Genomic DNA, 15365 nt, shown 5'->3' with positions numbered 1-15365 from the left:
GAAAGAGTTATTTTTACCTCTCTGTATTTTTAGTTAACACATTTTGTGATGAATTTTTCAAAATAAAATGTTCCTTCAAAATAGAAAGAAATTTTCCTATCTTCCTGTCAACTCTAACCTCATACTCTTCACTCTTACATGATTAGTTGAGAGGTGGGGATGGTGAGCAGCTTTCCACCTCGAGATACAAGGTATAAATTTGAAGTTTTCATACCTTGTGGTGGAGAAGTCTGTAGGATGGTCTGCAGCTCTGAAACCAGGCCAGTTGTTCTGGGTCCATAGGGGCCTCTAGGAAAAGAAAAATGGATTTATTATATCATTGTGAGACAGACCAGGATTTAAATCCTAGATGCTATACCACTAGCTTTGTGACCTTTAGTAAATCGCTAATCTCTCTAAGTCTTTATTTTCCCTCTGTAAAATGGGGCTAATAACACCCACTTTATTTACTTTCATTTGGGGACAGGAGGAATTGAAAGGTGGGAATATTGTAGCACAGTGCCTGACACAAAGTATATATTTAATAAATTAGAATAATAGTAGTAGTAGTTTTTTTAATAGTTCTACTTCTTATATCTTACTATGTCTTGTTTCCCTACTAAAATATAAATTTATTGAGAACATGAACTTTGAAATTAAAGTATTTAATAAATATTAGGTCATTGATGAATATTGTCATACATGAAAGGCTCTTTTACATATGTTAAATAGCACCTTGTAGGTGCTCTCATCTGGGTGCTTGGGTACATTTTTAAAGTGATTCTGTGCAGTATAGACAGTATATTTGAAGGATAATAGTGTGTGTTTATTTCAAATTACTTTTGTGATCTATCTTCTAAGTTTTAATATATCAGTCAAAAATTAATTAGTGGTAAATCACAATGAGGGTTTAGTGTTTGGAAATAGTAATCAATAAACTTATTTTTAAGGATATATCACTTTTTGAAAGAAAGATGTTTCTAAAATACTTTTAGTCAATGGGAGAATAAGATTGCTATTTATAAAGCCTTTGTTTGTACTCAAATTTTCAGGAACATATACCTTTTGCTAACGACATTATATCAGTACTAGATTTTTATGTAAATGTGTTAACTTGTCCTTTTGGAAGACTATTTTTCTCCACTCATGATTGTATCATACATTCCTTTCTAGAGCATGAAGGGAAAAAGCAAAAGTAGTCATGACTTGCTTAAGGATGATCCACATCTCAGCTCTGTTCCAGCTGTTGAAAGGTTAGCATGGTGCTAGTGTGATCCTAAGTTCTTATTGTCTGGCTCAGATCATTTTCTTGCTTCCTTTGGAAGTAAACAGTCAGTTCTCATAAGTCAAATTTTGTCAACCCAACCAAAAAACTAAAGCATTTTGATAATGGGGGTAGTAGAGCTACTAGCATAATGGAGAGAATCACTCTAGTCACATTCACTCTCCTTGCTATCTATCAACCTCTGCTGAACTAATTAAATTTAAAATTAGCTGTTAAACTTTTAAATCTTGGGATAGTTTGAATACTAGGAAACTGTCTGCTTTAACAATTTAATGTTTAATTGGAAATTTCTTTGCTAACTTTTCCCTTACATAATTTTTGTCTCAGAATCATGAGTAAGCAAATCAGATTTGAAGCGTTTTGTCAAGAAGTCACCACATTTTGGGCCAATTCACTGAGTATTATTCCTTACATATTTCAGGAGTTATCAGAAAATTTTTGTTGCTTCTCTTTGATAAGGGAAGATGTCTTACTGTTAAATATAATTGTACATGATTCACTGGGCCAGTGTCTCAAAAGGGGACTAAAATACTATTGTACTCACTATTGTAGCTCATTTAAAAAGATTCTATATTAAAACAATCTTTTCTTAATATCCTTTTATTTGAAGGATTTGGCTTCTTCAGCCTGAATACATCAAGCCAATAGAAGAAATTGTTGTCTGCAGCCTTTTGTTCATGAAAATAACACTGGTTGTTATTTGGTTGTTTGCTTTTTAAAAAAAATTCTAGTGAATTTGTATTTGTGCTAATGGAGCATACCTTTTATTCTATGTATAAAAACAACTTCCCTTTAGAATGTTTCTATTTGCTCTACAATGCCATTCTGAAATTCCTGTGTTGAAGTGTTTTTGAACTGTTAATCCCAGCAAAATATTCTAAATTTTTGGATAATTGAATAATTTTGTTAGTTTCATTTTGAAGCTAAAATTTGTTTTCCTTATTTTTTTTTAGTGAAAAAGGGGATGCAGCAGGAGATTCAGATGATGTGAGTATTAATTTTAGTATAAATATAGTTGAACAATTTATAGAAAATTCAAAATCTTTACAAATGATTAAATTATTTTTACTAAAAGGTAATATGTATTACCTTTTATAATTATATATGGAAAATTTTGAAAAAAAATGGAAAGATTTGAAAAATATTTATTTTGATATTGGAATTTTCCTTCATTGTATGTGTGTGTTTCCTTACAAAATCAGAATCTTACATATGAATTTCTAGCCTGTTTTTTCTCCCTGTCACGTAACATAACATGAGTACTCAAAATTTAGATGTCATTGATTTTATTTTGTTATGATAAAAGTTTAAATGTTGATGCATGATATCCTACATGTTGTATGGGAAATACTTGGATACCAGTCATTTATGGTAGTTTCCTTCTTCATACACACATTTTGGAAGATTCTCTCTCTCAAGACTGTAGTGACCTTTCTTCATTACTTGTACTGGCTATTAAAGCTGATAAAACAGAAGGCAGAGTCTCCTTTATGTATAAGAGATCAAGTTTTTCAAGTCATTCGTTTACCACTTTATGTAAAAACTCATTGATCTGTGTGTTGTACAGAAGGAAGTGCATAACTGTCCATGCAAGAACACAGCTTCATCTATTACCATAGTCAAAAGAGAGGATTCTCTCTGACTATATATAATAGAGAAAGGATGGCTATCTAACCTGGTCAAGAAAACCTTCCAGGAAGAGATGATGCTGTGTTGTGTCTTATAGGAGAATTAGGAGTTAACTGGATCAAAAAAGAAACTGGTGAAGGGTGGGATTCCTCAGAGAACAGCATATGCTAATGCCTCGTAACAAGGAGAGAGTATACCTTATTTAGGAAGTACAAGCTAAGATTAAAGTTTGAGAAGGAACTTGCCTTGTGAGGAGCAGTGAAGAAGAGTGTTGAAGGTAGAGGGACCTACATGTACAAAAGGCTCTGAAGTAGGAGAGTTTGATATGTTCCAGGAGCTAAAAGCAAACTAGTGTGACCAGAGCGTCATGACAGGAGGGAGAGTGGGTGAGGTTGGAGTGGGAGGAAGAAGCCAAATATTACAGAGCTTCCTGGGCTATGGGGAGAAATTTGAATTTCATCCTCAAACTAATGAGAAACAGCTGAAGGGTATTAGTTAAAAGGAAGAGTATATGGTCAACTTTGCGTTTTAGGAAGATCGCTGTTGGCAATATTAGAGAGAACAAATTAGAAGAAATAGGCTGGAGTCAAGGAGACCTATAGGGAAGCTATGCCAGGAGGAGAGCTTGATAGAAGACCACAGGTGTGAGATGGGAGAGAGACAGATTTGAAAGAGGTCTAAGAGGTCACTGATTCCATACTCTGAGGTGAGGGAGAAGGAGGAGTCTAAGACAACCACAAGGTTTCTGATTTGGGCAACTTGTTAGATGGGTACAAAAGATAGGTGGGGAGGGCTTCCCTGGTGGCACAGTGGTTGAGAGTCCCCCTGCCGATGCAGGGGACACGGGTTCGTGCCGCAGTCCGGGAAGATCCCACATGCCGTGGATCGGCTGGGCCCGTGAGCCATGGCCGCTGAGCCTGCGCGTCCGGAGCCTGTGCTCCGCAACGGGAGAGGCCACAACAGTGAGAGGCCCGGAAGATCCCACATGAGCGGGGCGGCTGGGCCCGTGAGCCATGGCCTCTGAGCCTGGGCGTCCGGAGCCTGTGCTCCGCAACGGGAGAGGCCACAACAGTGAGAGGCCCCCGTATCGCAAAAAAAAAAAAAAAAAAGTATAGTGTTCAGATCAAGGAAGTATAGTACTTGGATCATGGGGGATTTTACTCCTTTTATCCTGAGGCTAGCAGAGCATACCCAGAATGTATATTCAGTTCTAAGCATGGAACTTTAAAAGGATTTTGACACTCAAAAATGTGCATTAAATGGGCAACAAAAAGATAAGGAAGGTGGGAACCATCTCATAAATAAACTATGGAGAGAACTGAGGAATTCAGCCTGGAAGACAAAATGCTAAAAGGGATTATACAATAGCTGCCTTCAAATACTTCTGCTGTGCTTTTTAAAAAGGCACGAGTTTTTTCTTTGTGGCTCCAGAAGACAAACTAGGAAAACAAGAGTGCTCAAAGGGAATGAAGGAGTGTTTACTATCTACTACACCCTTGTGTACCATTTGAAATACTTAACACAAATTTAAACAAATTATCACATTAATTGCATTGATAACTCATAAGGAGGCAAAGGCTGAGATGATAATCTAATGACTTTATCACAAAAGAGCATTACTGGCAATCCCCAATGTACCCAGTCTGAAATTTCTTCCAAGGTTATTAGTTTTAAACTCTTTGTTTCCTTTATCTTGCTAGCTACTTCACGTTATTAACTGTTATCAAAAATTAAAAATCAGGGCTTCCCTGGTGTCGCAGTGGTTGAGAGTCCACCTGCTGATGCAGAGGACACGGGTTTGTGCCCCAGTCTGGGAAGATCCCACATGCCGTGGAGCGGCTGGGCCCGTGAGCCATGGCCGCTGAGCCTGTGCATCCGGAGCCTGTGCTCCGCAATGGGAGAGGCCACAACAGTGAGAAACCCGCGTACTGCAAAAAAAAAAAAAAAAAAAAAAAATATAGGTGGGGAGAACAATGAAAAATAGTGTGCTTAATAATGTGCATTTTGAGATTCAGATAACTTGGAGACATCTGTGTAACATTAATATGGATATGGAAGATAGGCTCAAGGCCTAATGTAAAATTATGTTCTTATGGTCTTGAGGGAGTGAGGTCATCTAAGGACACTGTATAGTTTTTAATCTGTTTTGTGTCCCAAGATCCTTTGCAATCACTAAGACTGCAGACCTTCTTCCCAGGAAATATATTACATCCACAAACAAAATTTTATGAATTTGCAGGGCATTTTTTTTTTTTTTATATCTCCTGAGGACCAAGCATGGAAGACCTAGGTCAGTGGTTATCAAGTTTTAAGGCTAAAGAATTTCTTAAACATCTCATTGAAAACACTCACAGTTTCCATCCCTAGAGATTTGGTTCAGTAATACTGAGATGAGGGCTAGGACTTTACATTTTTAGAGCCAATCCATGTTTTATAGCCTGAGGACTAGACTTTGAGAACCACTGTGCTCAGGTCCACAAGCCTCAAGAATCCTGCCTCACCATGACTCACCTGGTTAGAGAATCACAAGAGAAAAAGGTCCACTTGGGTAGTTTCTTCCTTCTCCGTCTCTACCCTCTTCCCTCCCTCTTTCCTCCTTTCTCCCTCCATTGCTCGCTCTTTTGATGCTGGGAGCTATTCTGGAAGTTGAAGATTTAGCAATAAGCAAATCAATCCAGAATTTTAGTTCTAATGGACTCCTTCCTCTGATTATGGGAGAGAGACAATAATCACATAAATAATTAAAATGTATAGTATGAGTGATAAATGTTTTGAGGAAAAATAAAATAGGGGAGGGGAATAGAGAGTACTGGAGGTGGGTGGGCGGCTCTGCCGTTTTAGTCGGGGGATCAAGAAAAGTGTCACCAAAAGGGTGGCATTTGAACAGAGACCTGAAGGAGATGAAAGAGTCAGCAATGCAGATACATGGAATAGGAGAGTTTCAGGCTGGAGAGAAGAGCAACTCCAAAGTTGGCTAGTGTTGCTGGCCTGGAGTTGTAGGAGATTATGTCAGGGAGGTCCAGATTGTGTAGGGTTTGAGTGAGTTGGGAATCCACTGGAGGGTTTTGAGCCGAGGAGTGATTGCTATGACTTAGATTGTAGGAAGAAATATCAGTTTCTCTACCTCCACCTCTTTTACTTGCATTAATCCCTGGGTGAGGTCAGTATGCTGGCCAACTGCCTCCAAAAGCCACATTTCCTACTGGGAAGGAATAGGAATGTAGATAGACAATATCCTGGGTGATCCAGAGGGAGCATAGTCTGCTGTGCAAAGGAGCGGGGTGTGGACCGAGCAACAACCCTTACTGGGCTATACAGTACTTACATAGCCGGCCTAGAGCAGATCCCAGGGGGTATTCCCTCCTGTAGCAGATTCTTGAAGCCCTCACTAGTTCAAAACAAAACGAAACAAAAAATAAACCTGGCCTAGAATGCAACAAGGAGAGTTTGAGATGGACCTCTGGAAGTGAAAGAAGAAAATGGAATGCCCAGCAAATACTCCATTTCAATTTTTACAGGATGGAGAATATGGAAGTGCAGAGCATGATGAATATGTTGATGGTGATGAGAAGGACCTGATGAGAGAAAGAATTGCGAAAAAGTTAAAAAAGGGCACAAGTGCAAATGTTAAGACAGCTGGAGAGAGTGAAGTGGAGAAGAAATCAGTTAGCCGCAGGTGAGTCAAGCGTTGTGCTTCTAAGTATCAGAGTTTTGTTTTTGCTTTTGTTTTTGTGTTTTAATTAATTTTTGTTAGAGTATAGTTGCTTTACAATGTTGTGTTAGTTTCTGCTGTACACCAAAGTGAATCAGCCATACATATACATATATCTCCTCTTTTGGATTTCCTTCCCATTTAGGTATCAGAGTTTTTGTCATTTTATACTTAATTTTAAATTAAGATTGAGCCCTTTATTCAACTTACTTTCTAAAATACTATTTTCATAATGTTTGATATATATACCAGTCATGCTAAATTAGCCCATTCAGAGGCCTAAAAGAAAATAGACCAATTTTATTTACAGCAGTGGTCATGTGAGTCAAGTTCCAGTTCATTTCTCTCTGATGTCTTCTTTAAAAGCCTCTAAATTGTTTTTATATTTGGGACAAACAATGTATTACCTAGATGTGGAAGGTTGTATTTGTTTAAAACCAACAAAAGCAGTAAAGCAATTGTATGGAACAAAAAGAGACATCCTCAGATTTGAGTAAAATTTGTCTAAACTGGTTAAGAAATGTATGGGCCTGAAAACCCTCTTAAATGTCTTTTCAAGTCTGATTTATACTGTCTATCCCTCCTAATCTCAGTGATATCGTAAAAGAAATTTCAGCAAATGTCTGAAATCATTAGTGCTTTCAGTCAGTTATACCAGCTTCACTATAGTTTGTCTCATGTTAATTTTATGTTAAAAAAAAACAGAAAAACTTCTAAGAGTCTTATAAAATTGTAATGTGGTAAAAAAGGATAATTATATTTAAAGGAAAATCACTGCTCAGTCTAAGTTGAATTATAATGGGTATACCTGCCAGCCAGATAGGATGTCAGTGTGAAATCATTATCTATTAAAAAAATCAGTGCTCTTGGTATATACAAGCTGTTCATCTGTATGTGCTTGGAGTACTCCGTTATCCTTCAGTCATTTTCTGATTCAAGCAGTAGGATCAGGGACTAGACTAGCCTCCCAGCCTTTTAGGCAAGGAGCCATTCAAAGTATGATTTTACTGAAAATTTGTGGTATTGCTTCTATTTGTAAAGAAACATCTGGAATCTGTTAAAGCTGCTTATCACTTTGGATAGTAAACCTACAAGCAGGTTTCTTGAGTACTTAATATTTAAATTGGGGAATGATATTTAACAATATAATTTTCAACAAATTTACACAGAGTAGATTATTTCTCTAACTGTTCTATTGAAAAGTACTTAGGGGTTCAAGCAGAAAAAATCCAAAGCTCTTCTTACCTTCTCTCCTTTCTTTTCTCTCATTGTACTTATTCTGATTTTTTGAGGATTTCTGTCCCTTGCCTCCCTCCTTTTCTAAATGCATCAGTCTCACTCTTCCTTATCCAGTCCACTTTGTGTAAGCCTATACCTTGACTACTGAATGCTGCTGAGCAGAATCACACAGCCGTAGACAAGTCCAGCCTCAGCTGTGCCTCCAGTGCTTCCCTTCAACCTCAGGTTCACTCTGTCTCGTTAGGTCATCTGGCTTCCTGTTCTGTGAAACAGGAGTAACTTCTTCAACTCTTATTCTTTTCACTTTTCGCTGTACCTATTCAGACCAATTCTTATCTCCTTCTCTTCTGCTTTAAAGGGAGGAATCCCTCTACCCAATCAAAATGATTCCATCCTCTTTGCTTTGTCTTTAGTTTTCTCTCTTCACTCATTCCTTTCCTTCAGCTTGTGGATAGACTTAAGCCTCTTCCAGCATTTGAGAGTGAAAACAAAAACACCACTTCATTATTTCCTGTCCCCACCACCTTAGTTCCCATTTATTTTTAAATACACATCATTTAACTTTTCCCTCATCACTCCCCTGAAACTACTCTCCCTAAGGCCATGTACTTGACAAATCTAATGGCTACTTTCCAATTTTTGTTTTTCCTGGTGTCTCTGCTGTGGAATTTGGCATTTTTTGCCTTTTCCCTCTTGAAAACCATTTCCCTCAAGAATCTGCTACTTAAATTGTGACCTGTGGACCAATAGCATTAGTATCTCTTGGAATCTTTTTAGAAATGCCAAGTCTCAGGCCCCACCTCACACTTTCTGAATCAGAATCTGTGTTTTTATAGTATCCTCAGGTGATTTGTACATTACAGTTTGAGAAGCACTTCTCTAGAATACTAATTTTTACCACCAGTGCCACTGGACTAGTTCAAGTTTGTATCATCTTAGCTCCAAGGTCAGCAACTTCTGACTCCCCAGGGTATTCCCATAGTACCTTTTTCATACTTCTGTGATATTATGACATCCGGTTATACATTTTTTTTCTTCCTTGTGTACCCTTATACTGTAATTTTCTTAAAGGCAGAAATTGTGTCCATTTACCACCTGTGGTCAAACGTCATAGGTACTCAGATGTTTATATAAATGAATGAACAAAAAAAAAAGAGTGAATCCTTCTTTGACAAATCACTTTCTCCTCCAGATCTTATAAGTAATTTCCTTGTATGTATCACGTGAGATTTATTGCTTTGCCTACTATCCGTTGCCTATAATGAGCTCCTTTGGAGACTGTCTTATGTCCGCCGAGTCTTGTATAATAAGCATGGGGTAATTGGTCATTAAAGTTTGTGTAATGAGTGGGCGAATAAATGAATGAATACATTTGTGATTCATTAGAAGAATGGTTTTCACTCCTGACTCCACATTAGATTCACTGGAGAAATGTTGAAAAGAAAAAATACTGATGCCCAGCTCCCAATCCCAAAGATTCTGAATCATTTGGTCTGCAGTGAAGCCTGGGCACATGCATTTTTACTTTTTAACTTTCAATTGAAATATAGTGTATGTACAGACTATATCTGTATGAACTGTATTTCATAGTGCACATATAATAAATACATCGGTTGCTGAATTTTTACAAGCCAAATACACCCCTATACCCATCACCCAGCTCAAGAAACAGAAAATTGCCATTACCCACAAGTCTCCCTCTTGCCCTATTCTGGTTATTTCTCCCCTCCTCCCCCGATAGTAACCACTTTTCTAACTTCCAAGAACATAACATTAATTTAGGGCAATAATACTTGGTAAAATCTCTCTAGATATTCTAATGTGCAGCTAAGGGTTAAGAACCCCAACCCCCACCAAACACTCGCTCTCGATTACTTCTGAGGCACACAATAATGTAAAGGTAGATTTAAAAAACTGTAGGGTCACCTCAGGTCTTTTCTGTAGTCTAACAGAGATAAGACATTTATATCAGTTGAACTCAGTTTAATCTCTGAAAAAGGTGAAAGGGTCAGTATAGTGAGAAGTCATTTTAGAAGAAACAAAATGATATTTGAGTTTTCCTAATGTCAAGATGTGTGCTGGTAAAGATTCAAATCAGTGTCTCTTAATGTTTTCCATATATTTGAGTCATCTTACAAGCCCCACCCCTGATCAACTCGATCGGAATTTTTCGACCATGAGAAGTTTTAAAAAGCATGGGTTATTCTAATGTGCACTCAAGGTTAACTGAAAGGCGGTAGTTACAGACTGTCTTTGGAAAGTCCTGTTTTAAAATTTGTTCTAAAGAATCTTTTCTTTGCCTGCAGGTGGAGCTCACCTGCTGCAAGTTAATCATATAAACCAAATTGAGTCATCTGCCCTACTTGTTTTTAGCATCTGTTTACAGATTTATAATAAATGGCTAAATAGTAAAATCAGATGTAGCAAGCAGACTGGAGAGTCAAAAATCAGTGCTTTGTTGTGCTGATTACAGTCATTATGGAAATTCTGTCTTTTATTGTGTAATTTCTGTCATCTCTAATTTTATTGTGATTACTCTTCTAAAGTATTTTCATCAAAATGAAATATAAATCAAAGAAATCTTGACATATACCCTGAAATCGCCATTACTAGTTTTGGTAGTAGTCCTTCAAGGTTAACTAGAGTACGTTAGTTTTGGTGTTTGAACAGGTTCTGGTTTGATCAGCTGTGTTGTTTACCTGTCATATTTAGTTGACTGTGGCATTATTCCTAGATCATAAAACAATTCTCTTATTTGGTAAAGTCAAGTAGAATTTGTGTTTTACTCATGAGTTGTGTTACGTTGACTGAATATGAAATATCTTATATGATAGTATCAGAAATTTAAATATACTGAAGTTGAGTTTGAAATCTAATGAGTTGGATTGAACTTTAAATTATGAAGCAAGTGATAATACAATCAGAAATACCTCCTTTGGCCTGGGTGAACATCCAAATGAGCTGCTGCTAATTTTAATCTTTCAAGTCTCCTTTTGTTGAATTTGAAATATGGGACCACATTTTCTTATGGAACTTTGAATACTTTTTTTCCCCCAATATTTCTAGCCTTCTCAAAAATATTAATTAAGCTTTCTCTCAGCCTTAGGGAATTTTTTGTCTTAATATACTTTGTATTCTGGTTTCTCTTAGTTTATAATCAGACTTTAGGAAGTACATAGCTGTCTTTAGTACATAAACTTGGTTTGCTTTAGCAAATTCAAAAAGATAGTGTCATATTTAAGTTTCAAAAGTTTAAAAGGTAATACACATATAAAAATGATAGTACAAAATTTAAAAGATAGTACAATAACAAAGGTTGAAGTCCACAGGCATTCTAAAACCCTATTTAAATCATTAGAATCACCATCTCTAAGAAGTCCCCCTCTTTCCTCAGAACTTTTATAAGCAAGGAATGAAATTAATCAGTTAGAGCATTTTTGCTTCCTTTCACCTTTTGTTGCCCCAAGGTATTGAACTGAAGCAGACAATAAAAAAAGAGAAAGAGAAAGAAATGTGAGATCTATACATTGTGTAAGTGGTCTCTGAAAATTTGCAGGTATTATTTCTTTCATATAGAGTAGTAGTGGTCTAAATACTGTATTTTCAGGAAATATTTGGGTTTAACAGCAGATATTAAGCTTTGGAGCAGTCTGGTAGCAGTTAGTTTGCATACTAACGTTTACTAGAACTTGACTTTTCTTTTTTATATGTTCTTTCATAACCTGTATTTCTATTCTCAAATATGTGTTACTCTTACTGTCAGTTACTGTGCAAGAACTGCTATATGCCAGACAGTGCCAGGCTCCAGGAACATGAAAAAAAGGAGAAATGGTTTCTGCCCACAAATGTTCACAATATAGCATAAGAATTATAAACAAGTAATTACAATTCAGTATGGCATGTGCTCTAATAGAAGTGCATGCAAAATATTATAGATGATAAGTAGGCAATGTATCTTTCAGAACGAGATTAAAATACCAGGTTTAAAAAGGGATGAATATAAAATTGCCATTTTTGGGCTTCCCTGGTGGCGCAGTGGTTGAGAGTCCGCCTGCCGATGGAGGGGACACAGGTTCGTGCCCCGGTCCAGGAAGATCCCACATGCCGCGGAGCGGCTAGGCCCGTGAGCCATGGCCGCTGAGCCTGCGTGTCCGGAGCCTGTGCTCCTCAACGGGAAGAGGCCACAACAGTGAGAGGCCCGCGTACCGCAAAAAAATAAATAAAGTAAATAAAAAATAAAATTGCCATTTTTGTAGATCAAGAATAGTCAAATACAGCAACCTCATAAGTTTCATCCTAATGCTAGTACGATAAGCCATTGTTTGGAACCACTATTTAAAAGAAATAACATTTTAGCATTGTAAAGTCCTTTAAATTAATGTTGCATAATCTCCCAATGTAGACTAGATGGTTTATCCTGTTGTCTTTACCTGTTATGTTTAAAATTTTGGAATAGTAACAGTTATAATATAAACCACACCATCATTTGGCATTTCTGGCGAGCTTCCATTTTTCTTCATTTTAGGTATTTATAGCAAGAATTTTTGGATGTTCTGGGTAAAACTGTTTCTTGGGCTGTTTGAAATAAAATACCACTTTAAAAATGTCCAGTTATTTCATTGAGAACCTTAATCCATATCCAAGGAATCACTTTCAAAATAAAACAAACAAAAAAATCCTTGGACTTCAGTTATATACTTAGGAAATACAACAACCCTACTGTTTTCACAATTAGATTTTGTTTGGCAGGCAGGAAGCAGTGAAATACATACGTGGGGGAGGTTCTCCTGTCAAAAGGGAGAAGAGCTGTTTGCATCTCTTTAGAGTATATTGATCTGTGTTACCCTAGAGAGTTACATTCTACTGACCTTGCAGTATCAGTTGTCTATAGGCAACGGAATTATACATTTGAAATGTAATATTGAGATTATGTGCAGAAAAACATTCTTTAAGTTATTCAGCATTTGAGGAAATGTTCTCTACCCTGGAACAAATGTAGTCACACTGAAGTTTTGAAACATTCATTGCTTTCCTACCTTCCTTATCTGTATATTGTGAATTCACCTGTAAATTAAATTGGCAAGTATACTTTGGGTAAAATACAGAAGAGAATAGCCACCCAAGATACCAAGTTCTTGTTTAGCACAAAGTTAAAAGCATATGAAGTTACACAAGGGCCTGAGGAAGATTTATAGTTATTACTGATTGTACTCTGTCTGACTCTAGCCTTTCTTTCTGTTCCCTTCTCCAACTGTTCAGGGATTTTATTTCAGGGATCACTTAGCTTTTGCACATTAATTGAATTCCTCCTTTGTACCAGGCACCGTGCTAGGACCCAGGATGCTCAGATTAGAAAGCCTCAGCCTCTTCTCAAGTTGCTTAGTTTCTAGTAAAGGGGGACAGTTGTATAAGCAAATAAGGGCTGTGAAGTGTTCATAGTTGATCTAGCCAGAGAGTTGTTCTCTTATTCCACAAGTATTTATTGTTCTTCTGCAGTGTGACCAGGCAATAAATTTTGCCAAGACAGTTTATTTCTCTAATTTAACCCATAGAACAAAGCTACAAGTTACAGTTTATATTATGATTCTCATTTTACAAATGAAAACAAACAAACAAACTGGATTTGAAGAGGATAAGTGGCTTATGGCCCAAAAGTGGCAAAGCCTGTACCTGAACCTGCAATGGTCTGACACCTCTACGGAGCCTAGAGAGGGGTTGGCCAGGGCCAGCTCATACGTGTCCAGCTAAAGTGTAAGTCTCATGTGGAATGTTTCTGGCCAAGGTATAACATCATTTTAGGAATATATATTACTCTGTATAAATGTAGGGGGTGGATTAGAGGAAGGAGACTGAAGCAAAAAGACAAATTAGTGGATTATTAGATTAGTCCAAGGGAGAGGTAATAAGGATCTAACTAAGGTAGTATCTGTGGGGATGGATTTGAGAGATATTAAGGAGGTAATAGATTGGATATAGGAGACCTGAAGGAAAAAAATATATTCCAGATGACTCTGTTTTGTGGCTTAGATAACTGGCCAAGTGGTGGTTGTAACCATTGAGATAGGAACCCTGGAAGGATCCTAGTGCTTACGTCATACATTTTTGTCCTGTTAGTCCTTTCTGTTTTACATCGACGTCCTGACACATAAACATACATCCTGAATTGTTTCTTACTTAATGTTCCCTTTATAAGTCAGCTTAGGTTAGGTTATGGTAACAAACAATCCCCATATCTCAGTGGTTTAAAACTAGTGTTTGTTTTCTTGCTCTGGCTACATCCTGGTGTGATCTGTGCATCTTCTCCATATCATCTTCATTCAAGGGCTGAGGATGAAGGGACAGCCTCTTTCTGAGAGGAATGGCAGAGGGAAAAGAGTGATGATGAATCATATGCTAGTTCTTAAAGCTTCTACTCACTTCACCATTTCACTGGCCAGAGCAAATGATATGGCCAAGCCTGATGTCCATATGGTGAAGTATAAACCTTCCACTGAGAGCTTAGAAATAATAATGCAATCTACTACAGTCTATGTGCTTTAGCCAGGAATTGCTATAAGTACCTGTGACTGTGTAATAAATTTATTCATCATCTTCCTGGCAGACAAGACAAAAGAGACGTAATAAGGATTACATAATTGCCATTATCTGAATTTTAAGAAGAAAGGTATAATTCCTAATTATTTCAGTCTTTTAAAAAGTATAAAATTCTAAAGGAAATTCTATCTTATCAGTCTTTACACAAGGGATGGAGAAGAACATAATGATTGTCTTCTACAAGTTTCATAGAAGATGAAGAAGTATAACATTATGCACATAACATTAAATCATAAATAACATTAAGTCATAAATTAAGTCAAATTATCTCAAGTAAAGGGATTTCTATGTAAGGGAATAGAGGAGTTGTGCAGAATCCAGATAAAAGAATTGCACACAGTCCTCACAGGAAAGGAAGTTGTCAGAAACTTATATTTTCTCTCTCCTTCTGCAGCCTCAACTCTCTGCTTGCCTTTGTTCATTTGTTCCCTTATCTTCTATAATCTTGTATTTTCTCTGTAAGGCTCTAGTAGGTTCCCTCTTGCACTTCAGCTCTTCAGAAGTAAATTGACGTGCTTTCTGTGTCCCAAATTCTTGGGAGAGAGAATCTTACTGGCTTGGCTTGGGATAGGTGTCCATTCAGTCTTGTTATTGGAGAGGGTAATGGTAGCAGAGGGGGAGTTAAAAGCCATGAGATATGTGGGTGTGACAGAAATAAACAGGCCCTCTATCATCTATCCTTCCCTTCTTATTTAGTAAGGAGAACCCAAATTTTTAGCTGGATTCGTGGCTGCCTAGCTAAAAGACATTCACCAGTCTCCTTTGTAGCTAAAGACGGCCTTGTGACCACGTTTTGGCTAGTGAGATAAAACAGAAGTGTGTCAGACTTTCAGGCAGTCTTTTTTTTTTTTTTTTTTTTTTTTTTTTTTTTAAAAAAATTTTTGGGGGGGGTAGGGGTTTTTAAATGTTTTTTTTTTTTCTGGGGTT

General features: G+C 37.1%; 1 protein-coding gene across 1 annotated transcript in view; it reads left to right on the top strand.

Moving 5' to 3' along the window:
• The window catches only part of CWC27 (CWC27 spliceosome associated cyclophilin), a gene marked incomplete at its 3' end in the record, with an annotated part of 161935 nt that overhangs the window by 35725 nt on the left and 110845 nt on the right, over positions 1-15365 (top strand). Inside the window, exons 8-10 of the mRNA XM_007445648.1 lie at positions 1153-1232; positions 2218-2251; positions 6412-6569. Coding sequence (XP_007445710.1) covers positions 1153-1232; positions 2218-2251; positions 6412-6569 — 272 coding nt within the window. The remainder of the gene's footprint in view (positions 1-1152; positions 1233-2217; positions 2252-6411; positions 6570-15365) is intronic.

Source organism: Lipotes vexillifer, unplaced genomic scaffold (assembly GCF_000442215.2).
Source record: "Lipotes vexillifer unplaced genomic scaffold, Lipotes_vexillifer_v1.1 scaffold563, whole genome shotgun sequence".
Lineage (NCBI taxonomy): Eukaryota > Metazoa > Chordata > Mammalia > Artiodactyla > Lipotidae > Lipotes > Lipotes vexillifer.
This window is presented reverse-complemented; position numbering and strand designations above follow the sequence as displayed.